Raw genomic sequence first — 23,146 nt, 5'->3', positions numbered from 1 at the left:
CAGGAGGAATGGTGATAGCGGAAGGCGCGGACACGCTGTGTCCAGAGGAATGGTTTCTTCATGCCTGTTGGTCAGCAAATATGCAAGGTGAAGAGTCACAGCGGCAGCTGGGAGAAGGGGGAAGAATCATAGAATGGTTAGAGTTGGAAGGGACCTTGAAGATCATCTAGTTCCAACCCCTCTGCCATGGGCAGGGACACCTACCACCAGACCAGGCTGCTTAAAGCCCCATCCAGCCTGGCCTTGAACACTTCCAGGGATGGGGCATCCACAACTTCCCTGGGCAACCTGTTCCAGTGCCTCACCACCCTCACAGTAAACAATTTCTTCCTGATATCCAATCTAAATCTACCCTCTTTCAGTTTGAGGCCATTACCCTGTGTCCTATCGTTACACTCCCTGATAAAGAGTCCCTCCCCATCCTTCCTGTAGGCCCTCTTTAGGTACTGGAAGGCCTACGTAAGGCCTCCCTGGAGCCTTCTCTTCTCCAGGCTGAACAACCCCAACTCTCTCAGCCTGTCCTCACAGCAGAGGTGCTCCAGCCCTCTCATCATCTTTGTGGTCCTCCTCTGGACCCACTCCAACAGGTCCATGCCCTTATGCTGGGGGCCCTAGAGCTGGACACAGTACCCCAGGTGGGGTCTCACCAAAGCAGAATAGGGGGCAGAATCCCCTTCCCTCGACCTGCTGGCCATGCTGCTGGTGATGCAGCCGAGGACACAGTTGGCTTTCTGGGCTGCGAGCGCACATTGCCGGCTCAGAAGAGAGCTGTACATCTTAATAGCTATTAGTGGGAGTGATTTCTTACAAGACTACAAGGAAACCAGTGCTACTGATTTACTACTTGAAGATTTATGTTTGGGCAAAATTACTGTGTCTAAACACTTAAAAATTTGTGAACTTGATACTTTAATGAGGATGTTTTCTTTTGTAACAAGGGTTGATCGTTTTACCATCAGCCTATTTCTCTGGGTTTCCTTCTCTGCCCTGAATTTGGGAATTGGCTATTTCTTGTTGACTGAATTCAGAAGAAAACTATGCCCTGTCATATTGAATTTGGCAGAATGGCTGAAGTTTGAATTTGGCTTGTATTGGTTAAATCAAGCTTCTGATTTGGTTGCCTATTGTCCAGTATGCTAATCCATGTTATTTCCAGCTGAGTTAAAGTGTAAAGTCATTAGAGCAGCGTGGGCCTTTTGTTTGTACAAGGAAAGGTTAAGTTCTGCAGGCAGCTCATACTGCTGCCAGCACGGCTGCTAAGCTGAATTTGGGGATTAATTACCTGTAACAGCTGCAGGACAGAGTCCTACGCGGAGCTGAAGTCTGGGTAGGACAAAGTTTGTAAAGCTTTGTCATGGGAAGAGTTTTTCAGCATTTTTCAGGAACTTGAATTCTGATTTAGTTTGTTCAGAACCAGATACTTACATTACCATTGTGTTCAGCCTAATAATAGCCTAATGCTGATATTTTAAATATGCTCTGAAAATCCTGTAACACAATTAACAAGCAACTTAAACTATCTTGGTCTGTAGCTATTTGTGGCCTGTCAGTATTGTTATAGTTTTTGTTTCTGAGTTTTTTTTCTAATTCAGCTTTTGGTAACCGCAGATAGCTGTTGGGGGTGGGAGGGGTAAGGAAGCCAAAACACAGCCTACAAACAGATTTCAAAATCAATTTGTATTGGCACGGTTTGGAGATTAATGGAAGTTTTTTTTTTTTTAGTTTTAAATGCAATTTTCCCCCAGACCTTTCTGATTAAAAGTTTGTATGTATTAGTATTTTTGGACATACTTTTGAATGCACTCAGAAGCTGTCGTTTTCCTGTTTGAAACACTTTGTTGTAAAATTCAACACTTGTTATTATTACACACAAGCCATTTAACTTTCATTTTATGCCCTTGTACAAAAGAAGTGGAAAACTGGTTTGGAATGGAGGAGAATTAAGTACACAAATGAAAACAAATGCCAGCTTTTTCACAGAGAGGGATTGCCTTTAACAGAAGAAATACGTGCTGTGGACTCGCATTAGGAATGAGGGAGAAGTAAATTATGATTGCAGAAAGTAGCACAGCTATCCATTTTTGCTAAAGCATAACTTATTAAGTCTTTAAATGAAAACTGTAATCCAATCATCACTTCCTAATATTACTTAAAATGATCCAGTAAGTTAATACCCAACTTTTTTAGGTTTCAAATTCATCTCCTTAAATAAAACCTTGCAATTTTCTTTAAAAAATGCACTTTTTTTCCCCCCTAATAGATACTGACTTTGACATCTTTGGCATTGCTTTTGTCTTCCTTTCTTCTTCTTTTTCCTAACTTAATATTCTAAGAAATTACAATGTTTCTGTTTGATAGGAACTGGCGTGTAAAGAAAGTACTCATTTAGGAAAAATATCCTTATTACTACTTTTGGGTGGAAAGAATGCATAGTCCTCATCAGGGAGTTGCAGACTTTAAGCTTCTGTGTGTAATTTCCAAATAATGGGTGAATTGTATGCAAAGTAATGACTCTTTTAAGAATTTGCATGCTAAGAGTACAATTACTGAGTAATTCTGCTTTATTTACTGTTTCTATTTCAGTTGGAGAGAATCTTCTCGTAAAGCTGCTGGTGCAAATTAAGAGTTAGCAGATGGGGTTAATATCTATTCTCCAGTCTGTGGACAATAACTTGAAGAAGTGTAGGCCTATCTGTGGCTTATATATGTCTAATGTGTACATTCTGTCATACATGTGAGAGAGAAAAATCTGGAAGGGTGTGTAGTGTGTCAGAAAATATAGCTCTCTACCTGAATGCCTGCCGGCGCCAAAATGTTGTGTTGAGCAGAACAGTGAAGGGTGATGGTTGATCACTCCAGTTCAGACATGTAGATAATTAATAGTGAGGCCCAATTAACACTAAGTAGCCCTGAAGCCAACCTCATGATCACATTTTACTTAGCTACTCATCTTTTTTTTTTCTTTTTATTTCCATCTCTTCCTTTTGGTCACTTAATAACTTTCTTCCTCAAGACGTCGTCAGGTCTGAGAAGAACCTTGGCTTTACCTGCAGCCAGCTGTATAAGGTATTCCATGATGGTTATACGTGGCTGATAATGCATCTTTTTCTGCTTTTTTACTTAGATGACAGTGCCTCTGCTGCAAGCAGTATGGAGGTAATGGATCGCATTGCCTCTCTGGAGCAACGTGTCCAGATGCAGGAAGATGACATCCAGCTGCTCAAATCTGCCCTTGCTGATGTGGTTCGACGCTTGAATATTACAGAGGAACAGCAGGCCATGCAGAACAAGAAAGGACCTACCAAAGGTTTGCATTTCAGATATACGTAAAATAGGTAGCGCAATTCAATGAGTGTTTTACATATATTAAAATAGGGTATTCTTTAGGGCTTTTGAAATACTCAAAATCAACAAATCAAACTCAAATTACATTTGAAATTTAACCTGTTAAAAAGAACACATAAAAATCCAAGTGGTTAAATCTGTGAGCCTTCTACAGTTCCCATGAACCAGCGAAGCATTTACATATTCTTAGTGCTTAATCCGCTATCTGCATTTAACTGTGGCTGCCGTTTCCTGACTTTTGATCAAGATTAGTTTATAAACTCTTTAGGGAATGCATTGTCTTCTGTGGGTGAAACTACTAATAGGTACTTTTGCTTTTATCCAAAAAATTAATTAAAATAAAATGTAATTTTAGTTTAATTAAGAACCTCTTAAGTGTCTTTGGATGGTGCAGACATAGCCAAAGACAGAGCTCTGAGCTACCACAGAGTTGACGTGACTGAGGAGATGGTGCAACACCAGCTGCTCAGCTACAAAGGGAAGGTAGAGCTGCGGTTGGTGCCTGACCCTGTTCCAGAGCAGCAGATCCAGAGCCAGCGAGGTGGCAGGAGTGGCAGACGGTGCCACTCGGCGATATGCTGTGCTGTGCCTGTGTGCCGCAGCACACGCTCTCTTGGTCCCTGCTCTGCAAGGAGGAGTTTGTCGGTACACAAATCAGAAAAGCTGGAGCTTAACATCCAGCACTTTGCAGTAGTAGAGGTTTATTAGAGCCCAACCGGTGTGATTTACTGTAGTCTGTGAGGCTGCAAAAGCCTGGGACACTGTCTGTCAGCAGCTTAGCAGGAACGTGTGATGTATTTTTGGGTAATCTTAGGAGTAAGAGTCGTGCAACCTAGATGTGGAAGGAAAGTATGGCTGACTTCACAGGCTCTCTGCTGTCTAAATTAAGACATTAATTTCTTTTGCGGTCCCGATATGTATTAATATAAATTAAAAACTTAATTCACGTTGGAAGTATGGTATCTAATTATGGATTCATAATTTTATCAGCTGGAAATTAGGACTTCCTTTCATCTTGGTTAAATCTTTGTGACTTTGCAACAGATATTTACTTTTAGGCATTGATTTAACAGAATAGGTAAGGAACTAATTAATTTGCTGAACTGAGATGTCGTGTTTGTTTTAATGTTTTGTGTCTGGAGACAAGGAAAGGAGAAAGGGACAGAATTACAGAGCCAGATTAGTTGATCATGCTAGTTGTCAGACAGAATATGCAGTAAATGTCTGTGATGTTGTTTTCTGTTCTCTTCACGTTCTGTTGTATTCTCCTCACTTTATCTTTGTCTGATTGCAAAAAATAAAATTAAAACATCAGATGAGTTAAACGTTACTAAAGATGCTGTCCCAAAGCATAGCCTCCACTGTGATAAAATGTTCCACCGAATCTGGTTGTACAAGGGATTAAGAGGCTTTATGTTGCCTGTAAAATAGATATTATCTGATGCGTGGAAGAAATAAAGTCTAGTAGTTAGTGCTGAGTTGTAACCAAATTGGTGGTTCTTGTCTACTGGCTTTACTTAGCAAAATACAGACCAGGTTTTCATGGATTCTGTGAGCAGAGTTGAACTCTAAATCAGGAGATGCTTTCTTGGTTGTGGCAGATCATTAACGCCATAGTTCAATGTACATTGAAGAAAAGCTGCTGTAAGCCTGTCCCTCTGCCTTCTATGGCTGTTTGGGTTTTTTTTGGTTTTGTTTTTTTTTTTTTTTTATAAGGTGTGTATATGGCATGGATACTTAATGTGTGTGTGAAATGATGTGTAAGCTTTACTGTGATAATGCAAATGGCAGACTACAAATGTTAATTGCTCTTACATTACAAATTACTGACATGAGTCCTGATAATTGCCAACTAAATCCACCTACTTTCTGGAAATAATTGCTACTGTAACAATTTATGTAAAGAACTTTAATTTTACTATATATTGGTTGTATCGTTAGTGTATGGTCAGCCTTATTAAATATACTCTATAAAATGAAACAGATTCTGAAGTATCCTCATCGTTTGTTTCTTCCAGCTGTTTTGTCCAATATGATACGTTTCACCCGATGGCCTATTTTTCCAATAGTAGGCACAACTACTTTATAATGAATTGCATGCTATTACTTAGCATAAGACTAAGTTGCATTTCAGTATTTTAGCTTGCAATAGCCTTATGGAGGCTCCTGATGGAGACTGTTAGGACAGGGGTTTGCTTAGACATGGACAAAACTGGAGTGGAGGCTTCTCGTGTTTTTCCACTTGGGCTGTATGGACTTGATCTGTTTTCTTTCTGTTTATCATTTAATGACTATTCCCACATTTAGAATTGTAAAAAAGTGGAATTTGATCTCACAAAGTGAGATCTAAGTCTATGCAAACTGGGGCTTGAAGCATGTTGTGTGCTGCTTCTTTCCTTTGATCTATACATTAAGTTGATCAGGATTAAACGTGTGTGTGTGTCAGGGGGAGGTTCGTGCCTTTGTTAAAAACAAGATCCCCAGTGTACTGTTTAAAGTCTGGAACACGAAGCTTCATGGGACAGAAGACTACATTTTTCAGAGTACTTCAGATTTAAAATTGATTTAAAGATTTCAAGTTTCAGGCTTTCAAACTTAAAATGGAAAAAAGCTTGAGCTTGTTTTCAGTCTCTGTGTGTTCTTGTACTAGACTTGAGCTAGGCAGCCTAAAAGCAGCGTGCATCATGGAAAGTGAGCTGCTTATCTTGTCCATTTGTAATGGTGTTTTGGGGTTTTGTTTAGGATTTTTTTTTCCCCTTCCTTATTTAATTCAGCTACTTGGTGGAGTTCAGTATGACTTCCTGCCTTTGTGTTACTTGTGTTTGTTGTTCTTTCCTTTTGCAATTATTGGTTTGTTTATAAATTTAACAGCCCTATTAATCCATAGATCAGACTATGATTAAAAAAGCTGCTGCTGAGGCTGATAAACATGTCAGTCCTGCTACCACAGGTAAGACCTTGAAGCAACAGAACTTCCAAAATAAATGTTACTGACAAAGCAATAATACCAACGCACTTGAGTTCTGACTTCTAACAGCAATGACATGTTTGGGGTTGTTTGACTGTTATGTCAGTTACCGCTGGTGTGAACTAGTTCCAGAGTAAATAGTAGATTAATTGAATAATATATAGTTTTTCTGTGTGCCGTGTTAAGTTTCATGGCATTGCTTTCGACACTAGCAGACCACAGGGCTAGATATTTAAATCTCTAATTCCAGAAGCGTGGGTTCTGGGTTGGTGCGGGATTGGAGGTAAAACCTCTGTTAAGGGTTGCAGGGTTTATTTCTGGCTGCTGCTAGTTTCGATTTCCTAAGGACAGGAGAATAAGTAGACTCCAGCTAGTTCACTCCAGCTACTTTTTAATAGGCATTTTTTTTATATAACTATAAAGAAGGAAAATATTTTAATCACTTGCTTATTTAGCTTTAATTGTTCTAATTTGTGATCTCAAAGCCTCATTGAACTTTTGTGAGCTACAGAAATCTGGTCAGGAAACAAGCCTACAGCTGCTCAACTGTAGCTATCTGTAATTCTGTACTACGCAACAGAATCAGTTTTATACATACCGATTAATTACGGCATTGCAGCAATTAGTGAGGAAACAAGCAGTAGGGCATGCAGCATGAAACTGTAGAAAGAATTTAATTTGGAAGAGTGAATACTGTAAAAGTAAATTGGATCATGATATCTGAATCCCTTAATAAAAGATAAAAATAGAGTCACAAGAAGCCAAAGTACAGTAAATTTTAGGTGTTTCATATAAGCTCTAAAGACAGCATGAGTCTGTTCAAATAGATCATGGAAGCCAGGAGGCACCATGAATTAATTTAAGTCTTGTTTAGCATTTCCTTAAAGCTTCCCATAAAATCAGAACGCCACTGCTGCTCTTATCCTTGGTAAAAATTATACTGTCTCACCCTGCCAATCTTCTGCAGTTATAGGCTCTTGGATCCTCAGTGAGCATGGCGAAAATTTTCTTCTTTTTTTTCTTTATTGACTTGTTTTCATATCATCCTTCAGTCTTCTAAGCCAAATAAGCCTCGTTCATTCGATATTTCCTTATAGGTTGTTTCCTAAATTTTTCTCCTCTGAACAAATAAGTGATGAATATATAACAAATAAGTGTATATTCTAACAAAGTTTCAGGACAAAGTTTCTCTTGAGAGTTGCATTCCCAAATAGCCCGTATTTACTGACCTAATCTTCTCAAGGCACAGGCTTTCACATCTATCTTCTTCTGTTCAATATAGGAAAACTTCAGGTGAACAAGTCAATAAATGCTCTCGGTGCTACAGTAAGATGTTATCATAATATAACCTGTATTACAGGGACTGTATACAATTGTTAGTGTTTCAGTGTAGCTTTTTAGATTATTTCTCCTCAGCAATCTTTTTTCGAAGAGCATTTCATAGGTGTTCTCTCTGCCATCCTCTCCAAGTTCAATGAAATTTTATCTTGTGTTCCTTAAGTGACTTGTGACTGCTGCCTCCTCTTGTTGTTTCTCTGAACAGACAGGCTTTTGGCATCTTTACAAAGCTGGCTTGTGATACTAAGTTCTGTCAAATTTCAAGTGATTCAAGCTTTCTTCCCTGCTGTAGAGAGCGCACTGGTCATGTTTGTGTCTGTGTTTTCAGACTATGGGCCCTTGTAGCTTTCATGTTTGTACTCATTGCTTGCAGTTTTAACTACTGTTTGGTTTTGCAACTAATTTCTAACTTACTTGAATGGGACTTTTCTGTTATTCTAATATTAATGACAGGTATGACACATATATCCTTTTTTGAGCCAACATTTGATAAGACAAATGTAGGTAGATAATGTCAGCTCATTAAATCCCCTGTTCTGCTGATTTCAATCCCTTTTTCTGACTAAAGGGTAGAATTCCTTTCTGTCAAACATAAGTCTGTGTTCTTTGAAAGACCTTTTGGGGCAAATAGGGATTTCTTAGTAGATAATTCGCTTGTGGGAAACCTGCAAGAATGTTGAGGTTTTCCAAGAGTTGCTGGATGGCCACCTGCCTTCATTTTTAGCAGGCCCGCCTCTGAATGCTATCGAGGCGGGCGAGAGACTAATGCTCTTTTAAGAGAGCAGGATTGTTCTTGGTGGCAGTGACTACCTTTGCACTGGCCTTTAAGCTCCTTGAGCTAGGACAGAGTTTTACAGATGAGAGGGGTTATAGAGTTGTGTCCTTAAGCCATACAAAGATGATTTGCTTGATATGATGATTAATAATAATAATAATAAAAAATTTCCTCCCTGTTAAAACCTTCGTTTATGGTGAATTTGGCAATAGTGAAACAAAAATGGCATACTACGTGAATACTTTTAAATATTTTAATGTTGTTTGCTGGGGAACAAAAAGAAAGGCAAATGAAAGCAATGATTTCATCTGATGCTTGTTTTACAGCAAGACCACTGGTACAAACCCTGCCTTTAAGGACTACTGTCAATAATGGAACTGTGTTACCAAAGAAACCAAGTGGCTCTTTACCTTCCCCATCAGGAACCAGAAAGGAAACTGTATCACCAGCAGCAAAAAGGTATGCATCTATCAGAAACCTTATAATTGCTAAATTGAAAACATGGCATATCTCCTCTTTTAAGCTTCTAGATGCGTAGTTTTTCTTACTTGCAAAGCAACGGTCTAAATATTTAGTTTAGAAAGAAAAGGAGAGATGGATTTCTTTCTAAGACACTTTAAACTTATTTGTTCTAATTAGAATTAAGGTGATTACCATTAATATTGAAAGAATGCACAATGCTTGGTGTACTGGATTGTATTATTTTCTTGCTACTGCAGTCTAGCATATAGAGACTAAAGCATTTCTACTGTGCTGTTGTGCAACATGACATGAAAAGTAGCAGAAGAATTCTTTTAGTAGCTAGTAGAAAATAATAGTCTGTGGAGAAACTGTGCTATCATTACACATCAGTATGTTAACTTTGGTGGTTTTCTCTCACAGAAAACTATAGAAACTGCATGTGCAATGTTAGAAGCATCTCGGGTAGGAGGAAAATTCATTGACTAGCACATATTTATGCAAATGAAAACATCCATCTTTAGATATCTTACCATTAGCATGTATTTAAATCCTTTAAAAAATAACTGCTCTGTCTCAATTTGCTTTGTGTGCGTGTGTAGTTGTTTGTACGTGGGATACATGTTTTATACATCTAGGTTACAAGGAATGCAATGGATTGGGTCCAGCAAGTTCAAGTTACACGTGACAGTTATTGTGGTGCTAATCTGCTCTATGGTTTGCCTGTAAAAGATAATAGGGTGGTGTTCAGGGTTTTTTTTTTTTTTACATTTCTTTTGTTGTGTGTCATCTTCATCTTTTTGTAGTAATGATGCTGTCAAGTCTGAGGAGGGCACGTTGTGGAGATGTAATGCTTAGCAGCATTAACCTGCTAAGATCTGAGGTCTCTTTTGTAAAGAGAATTTTTCCTTAAAGGGGAGATGGTGACTAAGGATATGCCACTGTCTTGCTGTGTTGAAGAGGACTGATTTTCCAGGAAACTCCAGGTTTTGTTATTGTAGAGAAGAGAGAAACTACACTATGCACAGTTAAAACTGGAAAACACCATATTTGTATGTGTCACACAAATGAACTCCCATGAGCTCCTATGAACTGGGACTCAGTGCAGCCGTGGGTTGTGGCAGGTTGTCTTGAATTAGCCTTTAAGATAAGATAAGGAAGGCAAATACTGTAGAAACTGTTCCATTATCAGAATTATATTACCAGAATTCTTAAATGGGTGAAAGGACTTGCCTTTTTTAAAAAAAGAAAATTTATTACTGTTTAAAAAGGAGTACTCTTGTATATCCTGAATTTTTAAAGAAATTAATTATTTACAGATTATTTTTTCTTAATAATTCTCATAATTTCATTCTCACTAATAAAGTTTCAAGGGGTAATTATAAAACACATGAGAGAGCACAAGTGCTGGCAGACTTCACTTGTGTACAGAGGGTGGGATTCCTGAGTCTCTGCACTCCATCTCCAAGGTTCAGCGTAGGACTTTCTGCCCCAGAGCGTGGTGGATGAAATGCTGATCAAGGTCATACTTGTACTTTCTCTATTTGAGAGTCCTTTGTGTAATTCAGGTGGTCCATCAGGTATTGCCTGCGGCCTGTAGGCGTTATCCGAGCTCAGGATCCCTGTAGATAAGTGACACCCTGCAGCCCTTCCACCTGGCCCATCTGCAGTCTGGGTACCCGGAGTGCCAGTGGGAAAGCCCTTAGGCAGCATCCTTAGGGAGCATTTTTGGACTGTCTTGGTTCCTGTATGAGAGAGTCTTCCACAGGGTAAAGATTTAATGTCCTTTTATTATGCTTTATCCCTTCTCTTTGCTGAAGAGGCTAGACTGAAGATGCTTTAAATATGTGGTATGAAAATGTATATTCAGTTTTGGAAAAGAAAAAAATACGTGTGGGCAGTTTTGCTGAAAGAGATGGGCACTTGCTAAGAACGCTTAGGAGGGCAGGGTTATTCCATGTCCTGAGAAAAGGAGTTATAAATCCAGATGCTGTGCGATTCCTATTCCCTTCAAATGCCCTAAAATTCTGTATTGATTGTCTTTAATATGCAATTTTTTTAAATTTTATTTTTTATTGAATTATATTAAAGTATATTTCCGTGCCTTGCCTATAAATTTTCTTAAAGAGGAAGAGAGGGGAATGGTAAGGAGCTCACCAATGAATTACTGTGCAAAACTTTTTTTTGATAAATTATTCTCTACTCTTGTCTTTTGGTAATGAACCTTAAAATAACTGATGGGATTTCATGTTTTTATAGTAAATTATGCTCCAAATAGTAAGTATTCAAAGATGATATATTAAGTGTTCCAAATAGCTTTCCTGCAAATAGTCAAGTAGATTAATTCATTCTGCATTAATTAAGATGAATTAATTCATGCTTTGTATTTATACTGGCCCCTTTTACCTTCAGGAACTGTATGTGTGTATGCATAAAACAGTAATGGAAATACATCATCAAGATCAAATAGCTTCCTTTTTTTTAAAGGGTAGGACTTGTTTATTTGTGTTAGAAGCTTCACTCAGTTTTGAACTCTGTTTATAGATGGTGTGTAATTTTAGCTATTTTTTTTTTTAGTTCTGATTTCTGCTAAGCAGTCATGTTTTTACAGCGCTCTTTTCAAATAAACTGTTTCCAAAACTACTGCTACTTTGTAGCGTAGGTATTCTTTAGGCAAAATATGGTGACATGGCATAGCAGCTCTAAATAGTAGTGAGTTTATAGATGTTTTAAAACTTAAGTCCTGCTTGGATACTTTTAATAGGTTTCCTTTACAACATAGGTGCAGAATTGAAAACTTTGACACTTTTCAAAATATAAAAAAGGTAAAACTTGAAAAGTGAAAGAAAAAGAGAGGGGGAGTAAGAAAGAAAAGAAAATGTGGGGGTTTTTTTCTGAGTCATCTTCTAAACCTTTGGTCTGCTGTTGGGAATTACAAATATCTGCTAGGATGACTATAGTAGAAAATATAATCTTTGATTTTTTTTTTTATTTTTTTTTTTCTTACCTATGATCATATTTTCAAGAGATGCAAACATCCAGGTGAATGGAGTCCTTCCCAGAGGTTTCACTGAGCAGCCTTATGAAAAAGGGGATTACAAACAAATAACTTCTGTTTCCTCCGTTTTCTGATTCTTTCACCATTAAGCTTAGGAAGTGTATGATGTCCAATTGAAATGACATCAGTCTGTCCCTTGAAACAGTATGTTGTGCATATTTATATAAAAACATGCAAATAATCTCCGTGGGGACCAAGTGTGCATCCATACATTCTGCTGCTTAGAAATAGATGTACTTACTGATATGTCTGCAGACACAATCTCATTTCATACAATAGCTGGATGTAAATATGTTGGTTAACTCGTTTGAACCCACAGGTTGGTATATGGCTTATCTGCCTTGCTGGATTACCAAGGAAATGAGGTTCAGAGTTCACTACATTTTCTGATTTCCCATTTAATATTTGAAATGGAAATGACTTCTTCTGGCAGGAGTATAAAATTGGAGGTAATAAAAAAGGCTCGAGGCTGAAAGGGTGGAACTAGCAGGCTTTTATTTGAGTTCTGCCACATAGTCTTTCGATGACCTTATGCAAATCACTTAACCTCTATGCATATTGGTTTTCCATATGTAAAATGTGTATCTCTGGATATCAGTAGGTTGTTATGGGGCCTAATGTGATAATTAGATTCAGATCTTGCAGAGTGTTGAGTAACCTCAACTGACTCTGACTTCAATTAGAATTGAGGGCACCAACCCCCCCTTCAGCATTCAGATCTCATATAGTCAACACCCAATTATCCAAGTTAAGGAAAGAATGAAATAACCTGAATAGAACAAAAGCACAAAGCCAAAACATCGGTCGATTGGATTATAAAAGTATATGGTGGTAATACAATGTAAGATAGAAAGCCTGGTGATACTGGGACCAAAAACTCTGGTCCAGCACCAAGAGGCGGTGCCATGCTGAGGTGACGGGATGCCGTGAGAACACAGCTGGGCAGCTTCCAGCTGCAAGCTAATGCAGAGCCGAAGTGATTTCATGATGGGCTGGATAATCACCTGGCACGGATAATCAAGAATTGCCTGCCTTTGTAAAGTGTTTCCAAGTCGTCTAAGCAAAAAACCTTTGCTCAGGGGATTTGATGTTAAACTTAATATATTTACTACTTTTATACTGTAGAAGCGTATAAGCTGCTTGGATTACCAGTTTTTTGAATGCTGCCATATTTTTATTCTGAACTTTGTGCTTAGAATAATTATTTGCAATTTTCATTCAGAATAAGATGAGTTTAGCATACTGTGAGCAGAACTTTCCCTTCCCCTGCACTTTTCCTTCCGCTTGTAATGCGGCTTGAAGTTCGCGGCTTAACACTAAATTTGTCTTGGGAATGTGGCCAGTGCGCAGTAGTAATGGTTTGTGTGCCCTATTAAAATCTAGGGGTTTGTGACTCATCTAGAATAGCTTTGTTTCCAAGAGTTGAGGGGGGAGAAAGTGGGGGGGGGAGAAAAAAAAAAAAGTAAAGGAGGAGAATGCAGGCAGTACCTTTCCCAGTAGGGATGCTGCTGCAGGCTGCACACTAGCACATTCTTTGCCTTTCAAAAGGAGACAATCAGTCATTCTTTCTCCCCCAGCAGATTGCAAAGTATTACAATGGTGCGAAACTCTGACAATGGAGATCAAAAGGAAGAAGCTGAAACAAAGAAAACATAAAGAGCTTTGTTTGTAGGGAGAATAAAATACTTTAATATGATAAATTCCTGTTCTTCTAAACTCTAAACACATGGCCCCTAGGAAATTGTTCAGTCGCCTGGAATTAATGTTCTGCGTTCTGTTCTGGGGGCAGCGATGGTTTGTAACTGGCACACACACAAGCTCTGTATCGAACCTTCAATTAAGTCTTCTATTTAACATGACTCTCAAAGAAAATGTTTTAAAATAGACAGAATATAAATTAAAAAAAGAAAACCCTCTCCATTGAACTTCGAGTGGCAAAACTATTATGCCACTTCACTATCTCTCTAACAATTAAAGTTATTAGTGCATTTTGCTCAAAGGCATAATGAAATTAAAGTCATATGTTATGCTTGAATTTATTCTAATTGATTTAAATGAGGGTCAGGAAGAGTGCTAGAGAAGTTTCAAAATATTATTAATATACTCCGTTACTGTCATAAGAGTATTGTGCATTATTTTTTAATTTATTTTATTAAGAAGCTTTTCTATTTTCCCCCAAAATTTTGGTAATTAAGTACATATATATTTTTTAATTTTAGCCAGATTTGTTCACCACAATTCAGTAATGCAACCATCTGAAACGTTCATGCTATGCAGTGGTATATGTATGTATATATGAGGATTTATTTTCTTGTCTTTATTGTTGCTTTTTTAATAGTCTTTGCCTTCTAGCTGGATCATCTGTCTTGTTTCTTCAGAAAGCCTCTTTGATTTTGGTTTTTATTTTTTTTTCGCTTTACAAATGGTCAGTGTATTGGAGCATTGCTGAGATTTTATCATTCAAAGATACATTGGTGTTCTTAAATGTATGGTTTGAAATGATCAAACATCTGAGTTAATAAGCACTGTGGTATTTACTGTTGCATGTGACTTCGTACCTTGAAAGCATGCAATTATGTCTTTTAATGTAAGTTTGTCTTTAAATGTCTTGTTTCCACGTTTTACTGTTGCATTCACTTTTTATTCTGCTTTCTTTACGCATCTCTCAATCTGGTGTAAGCAGGTCTGTGAATCTTCTCAATGCATGCAAACTGAAAAAGCCTGCTCTAAGGTGAGGGGTCCTTAATAGCTTTGTAGTTTTGAAGCTCGGTTGCTTTTCTTTTCCGTTTTGGTTCAACACATAGAAAGCGGCTGTTTTAGTACAAGCATTAACATGGTGGAACTGTAATTATCATTCCTGTTTCTAACATTTTCAGAAGTACCTGTTTAAAACCTTCTCACCGTTGATAAATGCATTGCAAAACTTAAATAATAATAATTTCATCTATGGTATCTCCATTATCCCATACTAACATAATTTTTATTATGGGGGGTGTATCGTTAGATCTCATTGCTGTCTTAAACAAGTTAAAAATTGTGTTGCCAAACGTTATCTTTTCAAATAATTGAAAATGCCCTCCTTTCATATCACTAATGTGGAAGCCAAATTCTGGAATCCAGTTATACTCTTACAAACCTGTAAGTTAAATGAATATTTTCTGTCACTTTAAATTCCTCCTCAGGTGACAGTCTATCTACTGTAGCCATGGATATAATCACTGGTGTTTAACACTATAGCTACCAAAATGTGTATATGCCAAAATTGAGTTAATATAATGGAGTTATAATCCTCTTTCCCAACCACCTGCTAATACTTCTCACTGGGCTTTTGTTGTTGTTGTTGAAAGTTTGAAATAAAATTTGTCAGAAGATAGCATTGCTAATTAGGTTAAGCAGTAATGGACGTAAGCCAAAAGAGTTTAAATTAATTTTGTTCCTGTGGTAAAAGTAGTTTTTATACTGATATGAGACTTCATTATTTAGAAAGAAGATAGCATTACACTTTTAAGCTTTAGTCCCACCCATCCATTTTTATCCACCAGTTCATCTTTTGAATGTACATAGCTATAAAAATAAAACCCCAAGCAACACTAAAATTAGTTTAAAATTGCTTCTGTGACTTAGGGTTTTTTTTCCTAACACTAGTATAATTTGGTAATTTCCTAAATTTAATTTCAGTGTAGGCTGATATTGACGCCTCTTTTCCTTAACCAGGAAAAGATGCAAAAATAAAGGTTTGATCCTGCAAAATCACACAGAGAGGATGTTTTTGCAAGTACTGTATATAAAGTAGTGGAAGGACTCATGCTAATAAAGCTATTTAATGTGGAGTAAACGTTTTCGGTATCAAGGCTTTTTTTTTTAACTGGAGTACTTGGATGATGTTATGAGATGGAGGGAGAATAGTTAAATGTTAACAGTATATTATTGCATTTATTCAAGGAGGTTTTTTCATACGTTTGACATTGATATGACTTGGATAATATTAGGCTAGTGTAGGAGACACTTAATTCTGAAATGAAGACAGAATTAAATTCTTTTTATTGCCTTTCCCTTCTCCTGTGAATGTATTTTGTTCTGTGCCTGCGTGTAACTTCGCATTCTGCTTGCTCTGTTCCATTGCTTTCTCCACAGAAACGTTTTTTTTTTAATTGCAGCTTAATCATTTGAATTATGCTTGTTTGTAATACAAAAACGCAGCACTGAACATCTCTCCTACCATCGCGTGGGTTTTTTTGTCCAGCTACCTGAGATGCATCTTAACATGCACCTGCTCAGTGGAGCTCCCTCTGGATGGGAGCGGGAATATAGATATTTATTTTTTTAAAAGTGTTTCAGTGGTGGTGCACAGTTGATAAGGTGACTATTTTTTGACCAGACAGAAAACTTGGTCTCATTTCCTTTGGTTATGAAGAGCCGATGCCTCTCTTTCTTACACACACACAAAGTGGGACAGAGCCTGAGGAGCTGACTGGGATAACAGGGCAGGGATAGTTGTTAGGGATGGGGATGTTTGGAATGGTCCTCAAGGATGCTTGAGATGAGCCTTATGATGAGTAGAGCATCCCTGGGGGCGTACAGGGGTCAAGGGGGAGCTGGCTGGGGATGCTAAAAGGGGTAACTGGGATGAGACTGGGCCTTGAAGGAGCAAGAACAAAAAGAATTGAAGTTTTCACTGAGGGAGGGAACTTGTGGTTGGGATTTGTGTAGAGTGGTGTGAGCTTGAAAGCGATCATTGATGTCCGTGGCTTCTAGAGTGAAAGAGACGCTGGAGGTGGTCATTTAGTTGTGGGGATGTTATGGGTAAAGGGGGATGTTTCCGTTCTGCTCTTCAGAGGGGAGAAAACAGCACGGGACTTGGGTGGGGGGAAAATGAGACCCTGATACCGAGTCCTGTCATTCAGTTGCTGCTGTGGGGGCGATTCCTGCCTGGGTCCGGGTGATGCTGCCTGCGCCTCTCTGCTGCACAGGGCGTGCAGCACAGTGAAAAGCATCCCCCAGCTCGGGGCCTCACCCTTAGCTGCTCCCCTTCCTGCTAGGAAGCACTCCTTAGGGAGAAGTGCTTTGGACTAACAAATAACCACAATACTTTATTTGTCTCCTGTTAGGTGTAAGGTCCGAGGCGGCTCCTCTTAACTTACTAAGTTACTACGTGTGTTTTGGCTCACGTTTTTCCATCAGAGCGAGCTGCATGTCTAAGGGGTCCCATAAAGTCATACAAGAGCTCCCTGACAGCTGTCTTGGCAGGAAGGATGGTTGATGAATGAGAAAGTAAGGCAATATTTAAGCCTTTTGAGAAACCCCTTGTCAGGAGATATGGGGAATCTAATCTATTCATACGTGTAAGTAGGAAGCATACATTTTTTGACAAGCTAACAAAAAACACAGGCTAGCTCACCATTTATGGCACTTTGGGGTATGATAAAGCTAGCTTTGAACTGCAGAATAATTGATACTGAATGAAGACACAAAGTTAGCTTGTTGGTGCTCAAATTTTGACCTACTTTTGGCATTCTCTGTAGTCTGGCTGGAGGTGTCGGGTAATACGCTTTCTCTTTACATCTTTCACTTCTTGTTAAGAGAATCCAGAATTTCAGAAGTGTGGAGCGGTAGTCAGAGGTTTGAAACGTGACCGGAAATTAGATATTGCAACTTAATCTATGATATTGGTTTAGCCCATCTTGTATTTTATGAATAAGGAAAAAGCAGTATGTTTGTCTGTTGCACCAGGTACTCAGCAAAACTCTTATGTAGGCTCTTTAACAAATCAAGTTATGATTAAAAACAAAGTTGTGGTTACTTTTAGGGTCAGCATTCTACTTGATACGTTATTCAAAACTATTTGTCTTGGAGATGTGTGCTTTTACAAGTGCCACTGTAAAACTTGCTGCTTCTTTTATTAGCACCGTTAAGAGAACCAGTTCAGCTGAGCGTGTGTCCCCTGGCGGTCGGAGGGAAAGCTATGGAGATTCCAAAGGGAGTCGCAACCGCACTGGATCCACCAGCAGTTCATCCAGTGGTAAAAAGAACAGTGAAAGGTAATGTGATCTAAATAGCTATCTCCTCCTTTCTCTGCCTACTGCCCTAATGATGAAATTAGTTTCTTTAGTGAAATTAGTTTCTCTAGTTTAGCAAATATTGGGAGATTTTTTTTTTTATAAAAAGCTCCAACAGTTGGACAAAAACATATTTTAAAACATTGCAGATAAAACAGGATTTCAAATTTAGATCAAATTTGTTTGCTTCATTTCCAAACCATAAACAATGTGAGAACCTTGAGTTACCTGGAAAAGTTCGTAACTATTAAACATGCCTTTTGCATTATTTTAGTGGTTTCCCTTGGTCTTCAAGTTCCTGACATGTACTACTTCAAGATCCTGGTTGTGGTGCGTTGACCCCATCTGTCAGCTAAGCACCACACAGCCATTCGCTCCCTCTCCCCCAGCAGGATGGGGGAAGAGACTAGGAAGAGCAAAAGTGAGAAAACTCAGAGATCAAGATAAAGGCAGTTTAACAGTGAAGGAAAGAGGAATCAAAAACAAAACAAGTGATGGAAGGCAATCACTCATGACTTTGCACATGTTGACTTGCGCCCAGCCAGTCTGTGAGCAATGACTGCCTTGGTTTGAGGGTCAGATTAAAGACAAATGGAGGGAGAGGCTTACCTGCCAGTGCTATCCAAAGAATTGGAATAAAGTGATGTCTGTCTCTGACAAAGCTTCTCTGTACCGCCAGCAGTCCAAAGAAAAGAGAATGTCTTGTCCAAAGGTTTCAGACTTAGGATGGTCTTGAGCAAATAGCTGATTCATTGAGGTGTATCAGTATTGTTGGTATTGGTCAACTGGTTCTTTCCTGTATTTCCTAGACAGCTTTTAGTCTTGGCCATTTCATTTGGCTGGTCCTATTCCAGTTTCCTGTGCAAAAAGTGGTGTTGATGGTACAGTTTTATAAGCTGACAGAATTCTGCAGAAGTTGATCTTCTGGTACTTATGGCAATTTGACTTTTTCCCAGAATAGGATTTTTTTCTTTTTTTTAAAAATAATTATAAACAACAGATAACTAAATAGGTGTGGTTTTGTTTTTGTTTATAAGACTTTGGTACTTTATATTTCCTAAAAGACTGAAATATAATTGCAAAAAAAAATACTGTAGCAATTAACTCTGTAAGTAATCCATAAATAACTGCTACTTTTGAGAGGAAAATCAATATTTTATTGGATTACTTAGGAGCCATGTCTCTTTCTGCATGTGCAGACTTGGACAAAGTCATTACTAAACATCTCAGATCCTTCTAGCACAAGGAATGTGCACCTTGATACATTTGATAGAATACAGCTGAAGGAGAGCCCTAAATATCAACACTCTTAGGGGCGAGCGAGCCTGAAAGTTTTAAAAGGCAAAATTAAGCCATAAATATCCAATGAAAGGACTGCTGAGAAGATAAAAGTTTGCTTTTAGTTTAAGCTGGAAATTCTGTGAAGTGTCGGAATAGTGCACAACTTCATGCAGCTATATTGCCTCAGTGAAGTCATTAACAGGGAGCTGCTGTTTTCTGTGTTGATCTCCTGAAGCTGACGGATTTTTTCTAAGGTTTTACTTTTTATTTTGCATGTATGTATAACTTCCTACTCTATTGCACTATCAAATTATAGTAACAGCCTTTTTTTGTTGTCACCTCATAGATTTAAAAAAAAATAATCCCATTTTATATAAACAAAACAAATTTCTTATGGAAACTTTTTGTTAAAAAAAATTAAGCTTCTATAATTAGATGGGTAGACTTGTCTTGAATATGAACAGGAATATTTCACCTACCAATGGTGAAATGTCATTACTTTTCCTGTTTACTGTAGTAATTTACTGTAGTTTTTCAATAAATTTTAACAAACATATGATGATCCTGCGGTGTCCTTTCTCCATGTATTTTATCTTGTACAAAAAATTTCATTAGATGAAGTCCCCCAAAGGCCAATTCTGTGTGTATTGTGCAGAAGAAGATATACTTTTCAAAATATAAATACAGTGCTTTGCAAAATCTGTTTTTTTGAGGATATCCCTGAGTTCCTGCTACATGCATAAGGTGATAATTATCTGAAATTAGCTACTAAAGAATAAAGTTGAGAATATTAATTAATTAGTTCATTTAAATTAAGGAAAGATATGACCTCTAGCAGCTACATGGAGGTACTGTACACTTAAAAATTTATTCCAAAATAGCTGAGAAACAAAAACCTTACGACATAAGTAATGGTTACCTGTTTTGTTTCTGCTCTACAGTTGATCACGGTACTTGAGATGCATTTTTAATTTTTTCATACTATTCTAACAGAAACCCAATAGTTATGTCATTCTGCAGTTGTTAGGCCACAAAGGGTTGAGCAACAGCATTGAGCAGAAATCACTTACTTTGGAGGCAGGTAGGAGGTCCAGCACACAAGTGATGCAATATTTAAATAACATGGAGGTATCCAAAGGAACTAATTGAGAGCGTGCGTTAGATTCCCTTAGCTGGTGATGCTGGTGCCACTCTGAGAACGGTCATTGTATGAGTAGAGAGTTTTCCCTGCTTTCTGTCTCATGCAGCCTGAGGGTGGTCAGTACCACAGCTCTCACCTCCTTGAAGAGGGTCCTTATCCTGTGAGAGAGGCTGGCTAAAGACTGGCCTCGTGCTTCCTGCTGAAGCTGGGCCACCAGCTGTGCTAAATATAAAGCAAGTCATGGGACTAGAAGAAAAATGAGCAGGATCCTGTACGTTGGGGGCTAATTCTGTCCTGCTAAGCTAAATGTACGTGTGATAGAGTGAGGGAGAACATGTCACAACCATCTACTCATGGCCTTACTTGTATCATTGATCCTTATAGGCCCCTTCCAACTTGAGTCTATGATTCTATGTCTGGTCTGTAGATGAAGCTTAAAGCAGAATGCATGCCAGGAGGCTAAAAAGGCCATGGTGAAAGTATCATTTTTCAAAGTATATAGAATTGTAGGCAGTTACGCAAAACCATAATGCTATAGAAAGCTATTTTAAGAAGCTTTAAGCATAAGGAGTAAGGAGATGACCGTAATCTCCCATGCCACGATGGAGTGTCCCAACTCCCTGTGGCTGTGAGCCAGGGGTGAGCCTTCCCAAGGGTTTGATAAGTAGGAAGTGACTCAAGTTCATGAAAAAGAAAAAGGGTAGTCAGAGCTCTGAGCTGTGTGTGTGGTTAGGGTTTGTATAATTAGAAAGTACACATGATTTGGTTTATTACTGTCATGAATCAGCCTTTCACATTAGCCTGATTAGCTTGAATAAGTCAGCATGATCTGTTCAGAACTAGGGACTCTTTTGTCTCGAATATGGCAGCGTTTCTGGCTAGTGCTCCATCCCATAAAGTTTTTATTTTCTAAAAATATTTTCATTCATAAGAGAAAATGCTAGTCTTGGTGTTAAAAATGGCAACATGTCATGCTGTTTATCTGGATGAGATTAGCTGTGTATGCCAGCTTGAAGTATGTATTTTGATGCATGATTAATACTAAGGCTGATATTATGAAAAGTTGCTAAATTGGTGGGTAGGATCAGTAGAATTTTTTTTTTTGTTTTGGTTTGGTGTTATCATTAAGTAAATGCATTACTCTCCATATAACTGTCAAATCAAGGCAAAAGGCAAAATACTGTGAAATTATTTGCTAAAACTTCTCTTGTAGAGAGAGAGAATCCTTTATGCTTAGAAAAAATTGTGTGCAGAAATCCAGTATGGTTTTGTTTCTTTTTTTGGTTTCTCTTTATCTGCCCGCTGCAGTCTAGGAGTGGATGTGGAGACGGCATCACAGCTCTGGGGGTGCTTCATGCTTCAGCATTTCCCCATCAGAATGACAGGGCTTTTAACCCCTTTGGGATCACACTAAGAAACATACACAGCAATCTGATATTTCAAAAGTTTTACTGGATAGAGAGAAAATGGAACTGGGAGGAAAAAGCACTGCGTAATATAGCTTTGTATCCCTTTCATGCCGCATCAGAAACAACGCCCTCAAGCCTAATTATACAGGGGCAAAGGACAAAGAAAACAAATGACTGGCATTTCTTGAAAAAAGATTGGTTCTTTCTGGTCAGAGAGCTCCTCAGCTTTTCTGCCTCTGCCTTCTCCACATGCTTCATGTGTTTTGCCAGATATTTTCTCAAGACAAAAAGACAACCCGATTTCAGGTTGTCTTCCAGGGAGCAGTGCAGTGAGAAAGAGAAGACGTTTTAATCCTGATGGATATGTGCTTTCTGCGTTTTACCAAGTACCGTCATTCACCAGGAAACAATTGGGCTATTCCATGTTTTATGTGAACTCTTTGGAAAAAGCAGAATTCCGACTTTGGTTTGCTTCTTAAATCCAGAGAGAACAAAGCCAAAAAGTAAGCGAAAGCCCACACATGCACTGAGACAGTAGCCCCCCCAGCTCCACGCATGCAGAGATATTTTGTCATTAGGGATATGGGAATATAGTAATAATAATATAATAATAAAATATAATACTATATCCTAGGAATAGCTTTTCATTACAATTGTAAACTGCTTTGAAGTAACAAATCTCACTGACTGGAAACCAAAACTGATGCAGCTACTCATGACCAGTTTCTGTGCTCTCCTGTAACAGGACTGACTCTGCAAGGGAAGAGGATCTGGTAGTTGCTAGAGGAAAATCTATAGTTTTGAGAATGGAAGGAGAATTGAATGTAAAAGTTTTAACAGCTGCCATCAAAGGAGCCACAACGTATACTGGTTTTAACTGTGTGCCTGGGAATTTACCTTGTAAATGATTGAATTGAAAAAGTATTTCTATTGATGTATACACGCACAAAAATACCTTATATTTTTTATAGTGTATTTTTTATTTTATATTATAGTCATACCTTTATATGTGCAGAGTGTATATGTATGCCTTTTAAAATAGAAATTTCTTCATTATTTTCACAGCAAACCCAAGGAACCAATGTTCAGTGCAGGTAGGAACTTTTAAAATTTTTAAGCAGATAACATCTGTGACAACATAATAGATTTTTTTTTTTTCCCTTGTGGATGTCTAGAAACTGGTATTGGGACTCTAAACATGATATTACAGGCTGCTGATGACATATTTTTAAAAAGTTCATCAGTTTGCTCTAGTTTTTATTGGCCCAGTAGGTTTATTTTACAGTTAGGATTCTTTGTAAGAAGACAAGGAAGAA

At 38.1% G+C, this 23,146-nt stretch overlaps 1 protein-coding gene across 12 annotated transcripts in view; it reads left to right on the top strand.

Annotated features, from left to right (window-relative positions):
- The window catches only part of EML1 (EMAP like 1), a 131,830-nt gene that overhangs the window by 72,157 nt on the left and 36,527 nt on the right, over positions 1-23,146 (top strand). For 6 of the 12 annotated variants that reach the window (XM_074584022.1, XM_074584024.1, XM_074584017.1 and 3 more), the window contains exons 2-6: positions 3,125-3,307; positions 6,233-6,295; positions 8,753-8,885; positions 17,847-17,981; positions 22,896-22,924. In XM_074584022.1, the coding sequence (XP_074440123.1) occupies positions 3,125-3,307; positions 6,233-6,295; positions 8,753-8,885; positions 17,847-17,981; positions 22,896-22,924 (543 nt within the window). The remainder of the gene's footprint in view (positions 1-3,124; positions 3,308-6,232; positions 6,296-8,752; positions 8,886-17,846; positions 17,982-22,895; positions 22,925-23,146) is intronic. The other 6 variants (XM_074584026.1, XM_074584027.1, XM_074584019.1 and 3 more) reach the window with 1 other exon arrangement.

The sequence above is a fragment of the Larus michahellis genome, chromosome 4 (genome assembly GCF_964199755.1).
Source record: "Larus michahellis chromosome 4, bLarMic1.1, whole genome shotgun sequence".
Classification (NCBI taxonomy): Eukaryota; Metazoa; Chordata; class Aves; order Charadriiformes; family Laridae; genus Larus; species Larus michahellis.
This window is presented reverse-complemented; position numbering and strand designations above follow the sequence as displayed.